Below are 17,010 nucleotides of genomic sequence, written 5' to 3' on the forward strand. Positions count from 1 at the left end.
ATGCTTAGAAAAGTTCTTACATTCCATTTAACAATATAAAAAAGCAGTGTCGTTTCTTAGTTAATTGTATTTATTATAGCTACTTTTAAGGTTACTAAATTAGAAAATAAAAGGCAATTTGGCCTTTATTTTCAAGGATTTGTTTTTTATGTTAATTTAATTCGTATTGCAGATATCCAGATCTGTCAAACTTTTTAGTGCAATAATGACTATTTTTACATAGTTAGAAATAATAATTAGTCAATGTATGATTAATTTTAGTTATTCTATATTTATTGTTAGAGGTCAACTTAAAAAAAAATGTTAATTTTTTCGAATTCACATTTGTATTTCTAATCGATAGAAAAAAATTGTAAATTTCATTAAACATTTTAAAGATTTTTTCTTTCTTTAGAAATAATGTTTTTTATTTATGTTTATTTTCATTATTCGCTTTAAAGTTTTCTATAAATCGAAAACTTAGTATCTATTCATAATGTAGTTCATAGAAAGTACGGAAATATCACTTATAATTAATAATTGCAACTAATTACGATGTTGATACTTACTTTATATTACTAAAAAATATGTGCTATTCAATATTCCAGTATGTACTGTACTTTGGAAAAGCGAAAGATTAAATTTAAATTGTGTATATAATTTTTTTGACGACCACTCTGGCGTAATGGTGCGTGGGCAGAGTCGGCGGCGCCTACAATACCGACGATCGTGGGTTCGTTCCCGCTCGGTCTGGTTGTTAGTCCTTGTGGGTCTAACCTGTCTCAGAGAGCACGTTACGCTGTCGGTCCCGGTTGTAATCATTTACACCTAATGGCGATCTTTACTCCATAGTAGGGAATATATCCACCAACCCGCATTGGAGCAGCGTCGTGGATTAAGCTCTGATCCTTCTACTACATGAGGAAAGAGGCCTATGCTCAGCAGTGGTATATAAATACCTTTAGCCTGTAATATCCATATCTATATTTATATCTGAAACTTTGAAAAAAAAAATAACTGATTTCAAAAATATTATCTTTTTGTAATGCAATTTAAATCTGTAATTTATAGTATAATTTAAAAAATAATGAAATATTTGTGGTGTAATAATGGAAAACTGTGATAATTAAATTTATGAAAAATTATATATTTTTTATTTAAAATATAAAATAGATATAATCAGTTGGAAAGGCAATTTTTGTTTCATATTTTAATCTAGATAAGTCAAAAAAAAATGCTAACAGATTATCTATACCGAGCTGTACTAAGTAATTTTAAATTTACTAAAAAATAACAATAACATTTGTAGCCCTTTTCTGTCTTCACGTTTGTACGGGTAAAGCTCCGAAACTACTGGACCAATTTTAATGAAATTGTGCACTGATATGTAATTTTGTCTCGCTTAAAAATATTAGCCATATTTTATTTCAATTAATGGCGCGATATTTTTACTACAAAATTATAAACCATATGGCGGTACAAAGTTTGTCAGGTATATTTGTAGTATAAAAAACTGATGGAAGTTGATCAGAATTGTTTGTTGCAATTTTTTGGATGCACGCCGAAAAGATTGTCGCACAAGTTATTCATTGTAGCCATTTGACTTTAGCGTTGATACACGATTGTAATAACAGACTTGCGTTCCATATCAATAATACCTAAAACAAGATTTTTTTTGTCTTCAATTTTAGCCTAGTAAAATTTTGGTCTTGAGTCTTAACGTGTTTTTCCACGTGCCCAGGAGTTTTTCATCTTGGCGGAAGAGAAAGCCATGAAGAGGTGAACAAAATATTTACCTTTTCGAAAAAAAAGTACGTAAATTAAACATGACAAATATTACATTCAATTAATTCTGTCATTCATTGTTTCGAGACCTGATGATAGCTTCGTTAATCGACCAACTGGTACAGACAATGCTAGCTTAAGTACCTCATTTGTGGTCTAAATTAACATAATTACTTTAATAAAACACATTTCCAATTTATAGAAATTTATTTCGTGTAACTTAAAATTAGTTAAATATCAAAATAATGTTATTTTATGAAATTATTATTTATAGTTTAATGGAACTTAACGAATGAAACGTTTAGCAAGTCTGCCAATTACGTTTCGACTTTCTAAAACAAAAGAATTTCCAAATTTGTTAATGCAATCTACTTGGTTTTCAAGTAGATTGCATCAACAAATTTAAATAAATAAAACATTCTTTTTATTATAAAGCTGCCCGGACAGGATTCGTTCTGTCAAAAGTTAATAGTAAACATTAATTTTTTTTTTTTTATTATTATAACAACCTTCCGTGGGCCTTAAGGAACATACAAAAAAATAAATTAGCCGAATTGGTCGAGCCATTCTCGAGTTATGCGCTTAGCAACATAAATTTTTATTTATACAGCTTACTTATTTAGTCTGTCGGATTTCTGCCGGAACTTGCGTGTAATTGCGACGGTCAGGGATATTCCGGTATGGGTTATTTACCTTTATAAAACGGTACTTATCGAATCAAAATAACGGTAAGAGAATCATTCGGTAACCGAATCATATCGGTAATACAGTATCGAAATAAACCGGTAGTAGGCATAACGTTCGCGTCGTAAGTTTAAGCGGGCAATTCCCGTTCTTGTAGCTGCGCTGCGCTAGCTCGGATTGCGGTCCGAACGTACACCATATCTCTATCTCATTCGCTCCCGTGTGTTGCGTGATTTTACTTAAAACTTATTTATTTGTGATAGACGACAGGCCCCGAGCGTGGCGCGAGCAAGTTTTCATCTCTTTTTCGCGTTAATGTTTATATTGCATATAACGAATAATTCAAAACAAAAAACTTAATTACTTTCATAGTTAAAGAAGCCAGTCTTATGAAAAACCAAGCATTATCAATAAAAGCAAAGGAACATTACAGATTCTTCATTTTAAACGATGGCTCACAGATTTTGTCACCCTCTGTTACTTCTCCGAATCATTTAAAACCGAAATACATAACGTTATATTTCGGTATTACAGTTTAATCGGTAACCGTTTTATTACGGTTTTGGAACCGAAATAAAACGGTAACCTTTTCAATCGGTATCCGATTCATACGGTAACCGTTTCAAACGGTTACCGTTATGAATCGGTTTGGCGAACCCTGGCGACGGTTAACCACGTTGTGACCTAGGCGGTCGCATTTAAACTGATTTGTCTAGTATTTATTTAAACCACAACAAAGGCTTATATCTAATTATAAGGCTTATTAAGCTTACATCAATTTCAATACGCGCATGTTTGACATTGGCCTATTTCCAGCCGTAGACTGCGATAGACTGAAGCAAGCAAGCAAGCATTTTTGACTTGGGGAAGAGCTCTGTGAATGCGTGATGACAGCGTTATAAAAAGTATGATCGAGCGAGGCGAACGGAAGTTGAGAGGGAGATATAAGTTAGTAAAGATAGAAAGAGTGAGAGTTAGGTTTCGTATATTACTATAGGGCAGTGGCGATTCTGACAATTTTCGTTGGCGGTTCACAAAAACATAAACGAAAAACTAGAGCTTATATTTATTTTATTTGTATACATAATCCATTCCGTCCATGCAGATTCGCCACCACTGAAGGTGCTAGCTCCAAACAACAGACACGGAAAACAAAATCATTTATTGCTTTCTTCACATTCACACAACCAAGGGAGTTTTGAAATATCGTTCAGATTTAAAAACCCGCGTAAAAGATTTACTTTTCGTACTACATTTTTGAGTCCGAAGTACAATTTCAGTTCGAGGCGTATTTCGAGTATTTTCATGCTGTATATTAAAAGATTATTTTAAGAGATTATTTTTCTATTTTTAACACAAAATGTTGTGCACAAACAATTTTTTTTATAGTTAATTAAAAGAAAAACTACAAAATAACTGAATTGTCAATCACTATACATACTGATATAATAAAAACATCAGCTAAATTCTTTTTTTTTCCAAAAATTAATAAGAATAACTAGGTCAGGCATTTGTCAGTCCTTCAATCTACCGCGCTATGTACTTTAGAGTTTAATGCCCAACGCTTCGAATGGATCAGTGACGCTTACACAGTTACACACTTAAGGAGTGTACATATTGCCAACGAGAAACCATCTAATAAAATTGAAGCAATTCAATATAATTCATATTCGATAATTTAACTGAAGTAGGGCACAGCAGGAATTTCCTGCTCAAAATATGGAGCAGCCCGACTGGGGTAGTAAGTACCTCGACCTTACAGAAGATTACAGCAAAATAATACTGTTTTCAAGCAGTATTGTGTTCCTGTTGGTGAGTAAGGTGACCAGAGCTCCTGGGGGGCTTGGAGATTGGGTCGGCAACGCGCTTGCGATGCTTCTGGTGTTGCAGGCGTCTATAAGCTACGGTAATCGCTTACCATCAGGTGAGCCGTACGCTTGTTTGCCGACCTAGTGACATAAAAAAAAAATAATGCAAAACAAAATATTTTGGTGATTGCTCACCTATAACCAGTCTGGCCATAAATACTGTTACATAAAAACTTTTCTTTTTTTCAACTTTTTAATTATTTTGAAATTGGAACACGTATATTATATAAAAACTTATTTCGATTTTGCGCAATTTCACATATTTTTTGTGTTCATTATCAAATTACAATATGGAATGAGGTGTTAATGAAAATAGGATTGCAGTGATCGCTTTGCACAAAGTGTGTATGGAGCCGTCGATCATATTCCAGACACTTCAAAAGCTTGGTATCAGCCGTATGTTCGTATATCGTACTATCAACAGATACAGCAACACTTCGTCTGTCGAAGACCAGAAAAGATCAGGGCGGCCGTGTGTTAGAATAACAAAGGCTGTTAATGCTGTTAAAGCCAGAATTCGTCGAAACCCCATTAAAAAGCAAAAAATCTTATCGCGAGAAATGAAGATTCCCGCTGGGACTCTGTCGCGTATTATAAAACAAGACCTGAAGCTCGGTGCTTATCGCCGATATACAGGACATGCCCTAAATCAATCTTTACAATTAAAGAGGGTGGATCGATCAAAATGCCTTCTGTCGCGATATGCAGGTGAAAGGCACAGAAATATCCTCTTTACCGATGAAAAAATTTTCACGATTGAAGAACACTACAATAAGCAAAATGATAAAGTGTACGCTCACAGTTCTAAAGAAGTTGCTCAAGTTGTCGGAAAGGTACAAAGTGGTCATCATCCTGCGTCAGTAATGGTTTGGTGGGGCGTGCCAAGGAGTCACAAAACTACATTTTTGTGAAAAAGGAGTGAAAACTTCAGCCAAAGTGTATCAAGATAGTCCTGGATCATGTTTTGAAACCTCTCAGCAATACACTTTTTAAAAATATACCGTAGACTTTCCAGCAGTACTCTGCACCTGGTCACAAGGCACGAACTACCCAAGCCTGGCTTGAAACCAACGTTCCGGACTTTATAAGAGTTGAAGACTGGGCCTCATCTAGCCCAGAACTCAACACTTTAGACTTCAAATTATGGTCAGTTTTAGAGGACATGGCCATCTCTAAACGACACGGCGACATTAAGTCTCTTAAAAAATCTTTGGAGCAAGCAGTGACGAAATTTCCCTTGGAAACAATGCGTAAATCCATAGATTCGTGGCCAAACAGATTAAAGGCCTGTATAAAAGCTAAAGGTTGCCATTTCGAATAGAATACCTTTTTATTTTTTGCTGAGACGTTAATAAATATGTAGGTTTAAATTTTAATAATATTACATTACTACATTTAAAAAAATGCATTTTCATTTGTAACAGAACACAATTATGGCTGGACTAGGTATATATTGTACTCGGACGGGATCTCTCACTGCCGAGCGTCGTAAAAGCCATGCTCGACAGTGAGAGATTGTGGCAGGCGGCGGAGCGGGCCAGGGAGAATGACGTCTCCACTGACCCACTCCGGCGCAGACGTACGGGGGCAAGGAGGAGACGGTTTGCCCACCTCCTCCCCCCCCTCGTAATAGTGGGGTCGCCGGTCGATAGTCGGGGGACTTCGGCCGGCCGGGCGACACGGCCCCACACTTCTAAGGGGTGGCCTTGTTGTGAGCGAGGCCACCCAACCATTGTGCCGGGGCCCGGAGGCTTTATCCGGGTCTACCGCCGGGGTGAGATGGCGAATGCTAACGCGACCCCATCTCGCCCCACCCAGGCGGACGACTGCTCACACGTGGTGGTTTTTAGTCAGTAGGAGTCTGACATAACCCTCTGGCGCCCCCGTGCTGGAGGGTATCCATGATGGATTTTACCCCACGTAAAAAAAAAAAAAAAAAGTATATATTGTACTACCGGCATTTAATTCCTTACTCAGACAAATTTAAAATGATTTTTGACTGTAACAGTTTTGCTTTTGGAGTGTTTTATCTTGTATCAAGGAGAAAAACTTAGTCAACAAATTTATACCACTATGGCTTGGCTGATCTAGATTTCTTATAATTCATTGCTACGTCTTTATTATTTGTTGAATGTGAGATAAATATTAAATAAATATTGCGATTAGCAAGCACAGGCCCATTTTAAAACCCCAGACTAAAAACGAACAAGTTAGTCCGATACCCACCTTTCATTGTGTAAATGTGCCCAACGAAATAACAGACATGCATTTCAAAAAATTTATAGTTTATTTATCTCACTGTTCGCCTTCATGATTGAGCACGAAAGAAATCACTTAGAAGTTTGGGTGCAATTCCAATTTTGATCTAGTTACCTACAGTTTCAACCTTTTCATTGAAAAAGTTTTCTATCACAGTTATTTTTTGCGTTACAGGCATAATACTTAAAATTGTCCCTGAATGGTTAAAAAAATATTATAATGACAATATTTATGGAGCTCTACATAGAAATGTTCAAGTTTCATCATTAGTTTTTTGTGGTGAACTTCTTATGTAATTTTCTACTTAGCAACTATATTATTTTTAAAGCAAATTAACACATTGAATTTGTAAACAACATTGTTTTCATTTACTAAATCAATCAATCAATAATAGGTATGAATGAAATAGATCTTGTCCATCTAACTTGAGAGACAAATTCAACACAATCAACAGAGATAACTTTTTAAAATATAATTTTAAAACTGCATCAACTATTAATATATATATATAATATGTGTATTTTATATATGTAAGTGTTATGTATGTTTATTATTAATATTATATATTGTCTATTAGTACTTTGTTCGAGTATTCTAATTGCACACCAATCGTTTGTTTACTTCCTAACTGCAGTTTCTATTTCGTGTCCTATACCCAAAGGTTGTCTGGAAGAGATCGCTCTTTCAGCGATAAGACCGCCTTTGTACATCTTTCGTTTTATGTTTTTTTTCTCTGTTGTTTCTTTTAATGGTGTACAATAAAGAGTATTATTATTAATATACTTTAATAGCTATCCTCCACCTAAATTCGTCTGGAAAAATTTACTGCTTTAGCGATAAAGCTACCTCTTATGCATATGTTCTTTTAGTTACTATATAAATCCTATTTGCTGTACAATGAAGAGTATAAATAAAACTTTAATATTTTAGGCTTTAAAATAAGTGAATCAAATAGTGTTTATAATGCACAAATTCAGCCCTATAAGGGTAACAATAGAAATAACTTTGTACAAATGAAAGCTGCAGAACTAGGTATCTACTATTAAGTTCTTACCTCAACTTCTTCCAGAGTCTGTGTCCACCTATAATGTTCCAGGTCACATCCATTGCCCGAGTTGGGTTTGAGTTTACCTTTTTCTTTAGGATCTTCCTCCTCAACTGGATCCTCCATTTCTACGTCACTGCCTCCGGCACCACCACTATCATTTTCTACAATGAAATAATTTTATTAGAACTATATATTTAACTAAAATATTTTATCATCATCATCATCATTTCAGCCTATTGCAGTCCACTGCTGGACAAAGTCCTCCACAAGTTCGCGCCAAAATGGCGCGAACTCATGTGTGTTGCCTGATCACCATGCTGGGCATGCTGGTAGGTGACCGAGGGGTGGCTTTGTCGTACCTAAGACGCTGCTGCCCGTCTTCGGCCTGTGTATTTCAAAGCCAGCAGTTAGATGGTTATCCTGCCATCGGTCAGCTTTTGAAGTTCCAAGGTGGTAATGGAACTGTGGTATCCCTTAGTCGCCTCTTACGACACCCATGGGAAGAGAGGGGGGTGGCTATATTCTATAATGCCGTAGCCACACAGCCAGAATATTTTATAATAAACATATATGAAAAACATACTGTGAATTAACAATGAAAAAAAAATAAAAGCATATATTACATTATGTGTAGTTGCTTTAATATATCACTAATGACATGGTATAAAACAAAGTCACATCCCGTTATCTGTATGCTTAGATTTTTAAAACTACACAATGGATTTTAATGCCGTTTTCTTTAGTAAATAGAGTAATTCTAGAGGAAGGTTTATATGTATAATACATGCATAATATAGTAGAGGAACATTAATAGTTTTTGCACCCGTTCAAAGCCAGGGTGACTCTCTAATATTTTTCACCAGGTCTTATATTCTGGTTTTATCCTATTAATTGTATCTATATTGGTCTATTTGTAAATCATTTTAAACACAAATGTGGACATTTTCTGTTAGTAAAATAAACAATAATTTAGTATTCTCTTACTTTCCATTTAGCTGTTTTGTTGTAAATTTTATGGCAGTTTTTTTTTTTATTCTCTTTATATTTTATAATATCTTACATAGGTATTATTGGCATAAGCTTTTTCAGTATATAAATGCTGTATACAAATACTGTGCTGAATATTAACATTATTATTGTATTAAGTTTTTTAAGTCAAAAATGGAATGTAGTCAATTAGTAGCTAGGGTAGTTTATATATATGTAAACAAAGTGCGTGACACTTCATTTAAGTTATTAGTTTATTTTGTAATTGTTCTTTGATGGATATTTGATCTGCGAATTGGTTGCTATGGAGCTGTTTTTTCATATTAAAACGATTGTGAGAATTATATTGTAACTGTAAATATTTAAATAATAGTTATTATAAAGAACTGGTAAAGCAATAGCTTTAAATGTTGTTTCTCTTTTCAGGTTAGTTTGTAAATAATTTAATAATAAATAATATTTTGTAAATTAGTTTATATGGTAAAATAAAAAACTTCTCTTTTCAGAGCAACACAATTATTTGTTTTACTGTTCGTAATATACAAAAATAAAATAAAATAAAACATTATAAAACAACATTTCTACAGCTTGTTACCAGAAAAGATGGAAAAATTAAAATTCGAATTCATAGTCAAAGCCAGTGAAGATACGAAAACAAATATTATTTGTGTAACTAGAATCACGGATTTAGATGGCCGGACTTTTGTGATCCCAGATAAGTTACAACCTGTAAAATTACATGATGGAATAGTACATACTCAAATATTTCAGAAAGTAAAGTCCACATTACAAAAACGGCATGAGAAACGACAGGTATGGATATCCATGAATCCGGAGATGAAAGCGGCTTATTGTGATGAAGATGGAAATAAACAATTTATGGGATACATACTGGAGGAACAAACAATACCACAAACTACAACAGGGTTTTCAGAAGAATCTCTAGCAAAAATCATAGAAAACTTCGCTGAAATGAAGAAAGATTTAGTAAAACCCTTTAATATGGGGAAAGTGGTAGAAAAATTTGTAATAGAAAAATTTAATAGCAAGATTACCAATGTGTCGCAGTGGATGACTACCTTTGAATCGGAATGTACCCGTATAGGAATAGAAGAAGATATCAAAAAAATTGAAATTTTTAGGTTATTTTTAGAAGATTCTTGTTTAGACTGGTATAGTTCCATGCTTATAAAGCATACAATAAATTCAGAATGGGCAATGTGGAAAAAGAAATTTTGTGAAACATATGCGGATAAAGGTTGGTCGCCGATCAGGTATGCAATGCTATTTAAATACAGAGAAGGCTCATTACTGGAGTATGCATTAAAGAAAGAGAGACTACTATTAGAAATAAATAAGTCCATAAATAAACTCACTATAATTGATCTGATTGCCACCGGATTACCGAACTTTATTGCAGATATGATTGATAGGAATAGTTTAAAGGAAACTGAAGACTTATTTAATAACTTAAGAAGCTTAGAGCATATGGTACAAAAAAAAGTATTTCATAAAAAAATAGAAACTTCGAAAAATAAAACTATAGAGAAAAATGTGAAGCCCTTGGTTAGCCCATGTAAAATTTGTGAAAAAGAGAATAAAGGTATACGTTACCATCCTGAATCCCTATGTTGGTTCAAAAATAAAAATAACGATAATCCAAAACAAGCTCAAATAAGGAGTGTTAACAATTCTGAATTAGAGGTAGAATTAAATGAAATCGATCAAAAAAACTAATAGTGCCGCCATTAATAAAAATTAAATTACTAATTAATGACACTGTAGAAACATTAGGAATATATGATTCAGGATCTAATGTGTCTTTAATTAATTCAAGGTTATTATCTTTGAAAAAAATAAATACTTATGATAAAAATGCAGGTTTAAAAACTATTAATGGCGTAAAAAACTCAATAGGAATGGTAAATCTAAAAATTAAAATTTTTGAAATAGAAAAACATGTTAATGTTTTTGTTATAGATGAAAACAACTTCGACTATGATTTTCTTGTTGGGTTAGACTGTATACAACAATATCATTTAACTCAAAATGAGAATTTATGTATAACTCAAAATGCTATCAGCAATAATAATAAAGACTACATAAAAGATAAAGAAAAGCAACCTAATAGCACTAAAGAAATTCCTGGCAGTTCAGGTAGTGCTATAGAGAATAAAGAAGGTAAATCTTATGAAAAAAAATATGAAAAAGAAACTATAAATAATGAGTATAAAATAAACTTTAATGAAAATATAATAGTCGATAATTTTGATATTTCATTAAATAATTTAGACAATAAAAAAAAATATGAAATTGATAAATTGATACGCAAATATAATTCAGTATTTGCTAAAGACAAATATGATATAGGTACTGTAAAAGGCTATGAAGCCCATATTGATTTGTTAATAGATAAATACTGTAGTAAAAGACCGTATAGATGTTCTGTTGAGGATATGAAAGAAATTGAACATCAAATATCAAAACTGCTAAAACATAATTTAATTGAGGAGTCATATAGCCCTTTTGCCGCTCCGGTAACACTAGCATTTAAAAAAGAAGAAGGAAGGAGATCGAGGCTTTGTATAGATTTTCGCGAATTAAATAAAATTATAGTTCCCCAATCGCAACCATTTCCGCTAATCGAGGATCTAATGGTTAAAACAAGGAAATGTAAATTTTTTTCAACATTCGATATAAACTCAGCGTTCTGGTCAATACCTCTTAAAATTGAAGATAGACATAAAACTGCATTTGTTACTCAAGAGGCACACTTCCAATGGACTTGCTTACCTTTTGGTTTAAAAACTGCTCCCGCTATTTTTCAAAGAATATTAAGTAGCATTATAAGAAAATATAATCTGTCAAATTTTACTGTTAATTACATTGATGATATTTTAGTATTTTCTGAAACATTCGAAAAACACATTGAGCACATATCTTTGTTATTGGAAGCAATTTTAAAAGAAGGTTTTAAATTAAAATTCACGAAATGTAATTTTGCACAGGACTCTGTAAAATATCTAGGACACATAATAAAAAACAATACTGTCACTCCATTAAAAGATAATTTGATTGCTATAAAAGAATTTCCAACTCCAGAAACACAAAAAAACGTACGACAATTTTTAGGAAAAATTAATTTCTATGGAAAATATGTGCCAAATGTTTCAATTATACTGGACCCTTTACATAATTTATTAAGAAAAGGAGAAAAATTTGTTTGGTCAGATAAATGCCAAGAATCTTTTGATACTATAAAAAGATTACTTTGCTCAAAACCTATTCTAGCCATCTTTGATCCAGATTTGCCAATACATATATATACAGATGCTAGCATACAAGGTGTAGGTGCGATTTTAAAACAAATTCAACCCAATGGTGATGAAAAACCTTGTGCATTCTTTTCAAAAAAATTAAATGACTCCCAAAAAAAGAAAAAAGCAATATATCTTGAGTGCTTAGCAATAAAAGAGGCAGTAAAATACTGGCAGCACTGGCTTATGGGAAAAACATTCACGGTTTATTCAGATCACAAACCTTTAGAAAAAATGAATATTAAAGCCAGAACGGACGAAGAACTAGGAGATTTAACATATTATTTGTCGCAGTTCGATTTTAAAATAATATATTCTCCAGGCAAATATAATATAGAGGCAGATACTCTAAGCAGAAACCCAGTGTTAGAATCGTATGAAAATAAAGATAGTAGTTTAAAAATAGTAAATTTTGTAAAATTAGAAGACATACGAAATGATCAAGATGAAAATGAAAAAATAAAACAAAATATAAATAAACTTATTTTAAAAAATAATATATATTATAAAAAGATAGGAAAAATGAAAAGATTGTATTAACTGAGGAATTTAGTAAAAATATTATAAAACATGTACATCACTACTACTGTCACATAGGCAAACAACAAATGGAAAACAAGATTAAACCATTTTATCACGCCAAAAATTTATTGGACAATATAAAAAAAGTTTGCGAAAATTGTGATGTCTGTATAAAAAATAAATCTAGAGGAAAATACAAGTTTGGATTAATGTCTCACTTAGGTCCCGCTACTTATCCGTTTGAAATAGTGTCTATAGATACCATAGGGGGATTTGGTGGTACTCGTTCAACCAAAAAATATTTACATCTTCTAGTAGATCACTTCACTCGTTACGCCTATATTTTGACATCCAAAACCCAAAGTGCGAATGATTTTATAAAACTGGTCCAAAAAGTAACAAAAGATTATAAAATTGACATGATTTTATCAGATCAATATCCAGGCATAAATTCAAAAGATTTTAAAAAGTTTTTAGAAAAAGAAAATATACCTATAGTTTTCACTGCAGTAAATGCACCATTTTCAAACGGATTAAATGAAAGGTTAAACCAAACGTTGGTTAATAAAATTCGTTGCAAGATTAATGAAAGGAAGGGCAAAATTGCTTGGACAACTATTGCTCACGAATGCACAGAAAAATATAACGAAACTGAACATGGTGTAACAAGGTTCTCTCCAAAATATTTATTGGAGGGAAAAAAATTTGACGTTCTACCAGATGAACTGAAGAAAAATACAACACATAATTGTCTTTTGCAAGACCGAAAAATTGCCTTAGAAAATAGTATAAAATCACACAATTATAATAAAAAAAGATTTGATAAAAACAGAAAACATCATGAACTAAAAGTAGGAGATTATGTATACGTTGAAAACGGAAACCAATTAAACCGAAAAAAACTTGATGAATTGAGAATAGGACCTTATGAAATTGTAGACAAAATATCCAATTCAATTTATAAAGTAGACACGGGTCACAAAAAGGCAGAATCAAACCTCTTCCATATTACAAAACTTATTCCAGTAGTAAAGTATGACACTAAAACTTTGTAATTTAGAAAAAAAAGGGGGGGGGGAGATGTAAACAAAGTGCGTGACACTTCATTTAAGTTATTAGTTTATTTTGTAATTGTTCTTTGATGGATATTTGATCTGCGAATTGGTTGCTATGGAGCTGTTTTTTCATATTAAAACGATTGTGAGAATTATATTGTAACTGTAAATATTTAAATAATAGTTATTATAAAGAACTGGTAAAGCAATAGCTTTAAATGTTGTTTCTCTTTTCAGGTTAGTTTGTAAATAATTTAATAATAAATAATATTTTGTAAATTAGTTTATATGGTAAAATAAAAAACTTCTCTTTTCAGAGCAACACAATTATTTGTTTTACTGTTCGTAATATACAAAAATAAAATAAAATAAAACATTATATATATATAAAACTAGGTCACCAAACAAGCGTATGGTGGTAAGTGATTACCGTAGCTTATAGACATATGCAACACCAGGAGCATCACAAGTGTGTTGCCGACCCAATCCACAATTCCCCCCAGGAGCTCTGGTCACCTTACTCACTAACAGGAACACAATACTGCGTGAAAACAGTATTATTTAGCTGTGATCTTCTGTAAGGTTGAGGTACTTTCCCAGTTGGGCAGATCCATATTTTGAGCAGGAAATTTCTTGCCGTGCCTTACCTCAGTTAAGCCTCACTTCATAAAAATTTATGTAGTTTACTGTATCATCATTACTTACTGCTTTTTTTATCCTTTTCAATATCCTCCTGTAATTTTTCAGCTTCCTCTTCAGTTAATTCTTGTACTGTGGCAGGTTCAAAGTCTCGAGCTAAGCGTTCCTGTTCTTTCTTTTGTTGAATATCTTTAAGTCTTTTATCAGCGTCTTCTTTTTCTTTCTTAATTTTATCTGCTTCCTCCTTAGCTTTCTTTGCATGAGTGTAAAATACATCTTTCACAACCTGCATGCAATTTACAGCTACATATTAGAAAAAAATACTCATTGCATTAAAATCATTGTACTGGGACTGCAGGTCAACACAACTTTTTCTTTCTTGTAATGCATACATTAAATTCGGTAACTACATTTGGTTATTAATTATTATTTATTTAATAATTATTATTATTAAAAATATGTTTTAAGTACATTATACCTTTATAATGTACTTAAAACATATTTTTAATATTTTTTTACAAATGTAGTTCTGGTAAGGTTAAGGTGTTAAAGTGTTTAGAGAGTACAATAACTAAAAGGAAAATAGCTTTTCTTATTAATTTAATAGAAAAAATTATAAATAATATAATTCAAATAGTCAGCTCTTTATTTTTAGTATAAACCAGCTTCATTAATAAAATATTTATACTAAAGTATAGTATATATAGACCAAATAAAACATTTTAGGTTGTCCCATACCTTTTCCCATTCACCTTCTTTTCCTCCAGTAAAGAAATCAGTTTTTCGAGCTAAAAAGCTAACTATTGTTCCAAGTAACTGAAATAAAAACATCTAACTTTATTAAATAACATACTAATCAAATTAAAATATTATATTAATATATATAGACCGTGATTCTTTTACCAATTTAACTTAACTTAGGAGTGACAATAATTTAAACCGCTGTTTATACTTTATTACACCTAATAACAAACAGAGATTCTATGCCGCTTTCTAGTAGATTCCAGTATTTAGATCGAACTGTTATAAGAAAATAAGTTAATACTTACATCCTTAACACCGCCTTCATGCTGTTGAGCCATTGCTAGAAGCATGGAATCAAACTTTTCGGGATCGTTACTCATATTTTTAGATAAACTAATCTGTTTTTAGCCGAAATAGATTAATGTTCGAATCAATTTTCTTAAACTCTTATATTAAAATGTAATTCATGCGCATTTATATACTCTTTGGCACGTTTCTTTAGAAACACACACAACACCAACAAAGCGACAGTACCGGCACAACGAAAGTTGCAAGCATCTAAAATGTTTTTCTCCGTAAATCAAAAAAGAAAATGTAAATAATTTAATAACTTAATATTACCAATTTAAGTTTGACTATAATATACAATACAGGTAATTTTTTTTATCGGAGGTTAAATTTTTGTTATTTCTGACTCTACCTTAATTCCAGTGCTGCGGTAAGTATACTCGTGCTCCGTACTGCGACTATCACGCGTTATTTTCGAACAAATTTACGTAAAAACAATCTTTACTGCAAGATCAAAATACGATACGAACTGATCTTTAACGACTGACAATTAGATACTTTTAAACAAGATAACGCGTCAGACATAATATTCTAATAAAATTAATAACATTGCGTGCTAGAATATAGGTTTAGAAATTCGAAAAATACCCAAAAACGAATCGGAGCACTCCATTGTCCACGTGGTCTTGGTCTGCCCTACCCCTAGAGTGTTTTTTTTTAAGCCGGAGCCAAGCGTTACTCTAACCTTGAAGGTGGTAGGTTAATTTTTTCCGATTTAAAAATTGAACCTCAAAACTTCAACCACGATATCTCTGTAACAATGGGATTTACACGAAAATAGTACATTTTTACCTTAAGTTTTAATATAGATACGAATTGTTTATCTATTCGATCCTAGCTTATGGTTATGACAAATGTTTGTATAGGCCATATAACTAGATATATTCATTTATTACAGCCTATACAGTCCACTGCTGGACATAGGCCTCCACAAGTTTACGCCAAAAATAACGTGAACTTATGTGTTTTGCCCATAGTCACCACGCTGGGCAGGCGGGTTGGTGACCGCAGTACTGGCTTTGTCGCACCGAAGATGCTGCTGCCCGTCTTCAGCCTGTGTATTTTAAAGCCAGCAGTTGGATGGTTATCCCGCCATCGGTCGGCTTCTTAAGTCCCAAGGTAGTTGTGGAACCTTGTTATCCCTTAGTCGCCTCTTACGACACCCACGGGAAGAGAGGGGGTGGCTAAATTCTTTAGTGCCGTAGCCACACAGCACAACTAGATATATAGAGATAGATAAATATTTATTTATACAGTGTTTGCCGTAGTCCAGGTGTTTGTGCTTCTGTGTTATGATTTAAATCCCCTACGCACAATTTTCAACCAGTCTTTAATAAAAACTACATTGGTATTTTGAGTACCATTTAAAAAGATTTCATCATCATCATCATCACTTCAGCCTATCGCAGTTCACAGCTGGACATAAGCCTCCACAAATTCGCGCAAAAATGACATGAACTCATGTGTGTTGCCCATAGTCACCACGCTGAGTAGGCAAGTTGGTGACCGCAGGGCTGGTTTTGTCGCCCAGAAGACGCTGCTGCCCATCTTCAACCTGTGTATTTTAAAGCCAGCAGTTGGATGGTTATCCCGCCATCGGTCGGCCTTCTAAGTTCCAAGGTGGCCAAATAAAGTAGTAGTGAGTAGTTGTTTAAAGCACCGACGGTTTGTAAGTTCGATCCCGCTTGGGATGAATATTTGTATTCGTATTATATAGTATTTGTATATAGTATTTGTACAAATATTTCTTTCCGGTTTGGATGTCTGTCCGTGTT

At 32.9% G+C, this 17,010-nt stretch overlaps 1 protein-coding gene across 1 annotated transcript in view; it reads right to left on the bottom strand.

The window, feature by feature from the left end:
• Positions 1–15,446, bottom strand: part of LOC123654321 (nuclear migration protein nudC) — a 42,746-nt gene extending 27,300 nt beyond the window's left edge. Inside the window, exons 1-4 of the mRNA XM_045590233.1 lie at positions 15,193–15,446; positions 14,882–14,959; positions 14,210–14,429; positions 7,630–7,784 (exon numbers count right to left, since the gene is read on the bottom strand). Of these exons, the coding sequence (XP_045446189.1) occupies positions 7,630–7,784; positions 14,210–14,429; positions 14,882–14,959; positions 15,193–15,267 (528 nt within the window). The 5' untranslated portion in view covers positions 15,268–15,446. The remainder of the gene's footprint in view (positions 1–7,629; positions 7,785–14,209; positions 14,430–14,881; positions 14,960–15,192) is intronic.
• Positions 15,447–17,010: the final 1,564 nt, after the last annotated feature.

Source organism: Melitaea cinxia, chromosome 6 (genome assembly GCF_905220565.1).
Source record: "Melitaea cinxia chromosome 6, ilMelCinx1.1, whole genome shotgun sequence".
NCBI classification, from domain to species: Eukaryota; Metazoa; Arthropoda; class Insecta; order Lepidoptera; family Nymphalidae; genus Melitaea; species Melitaea cinxia.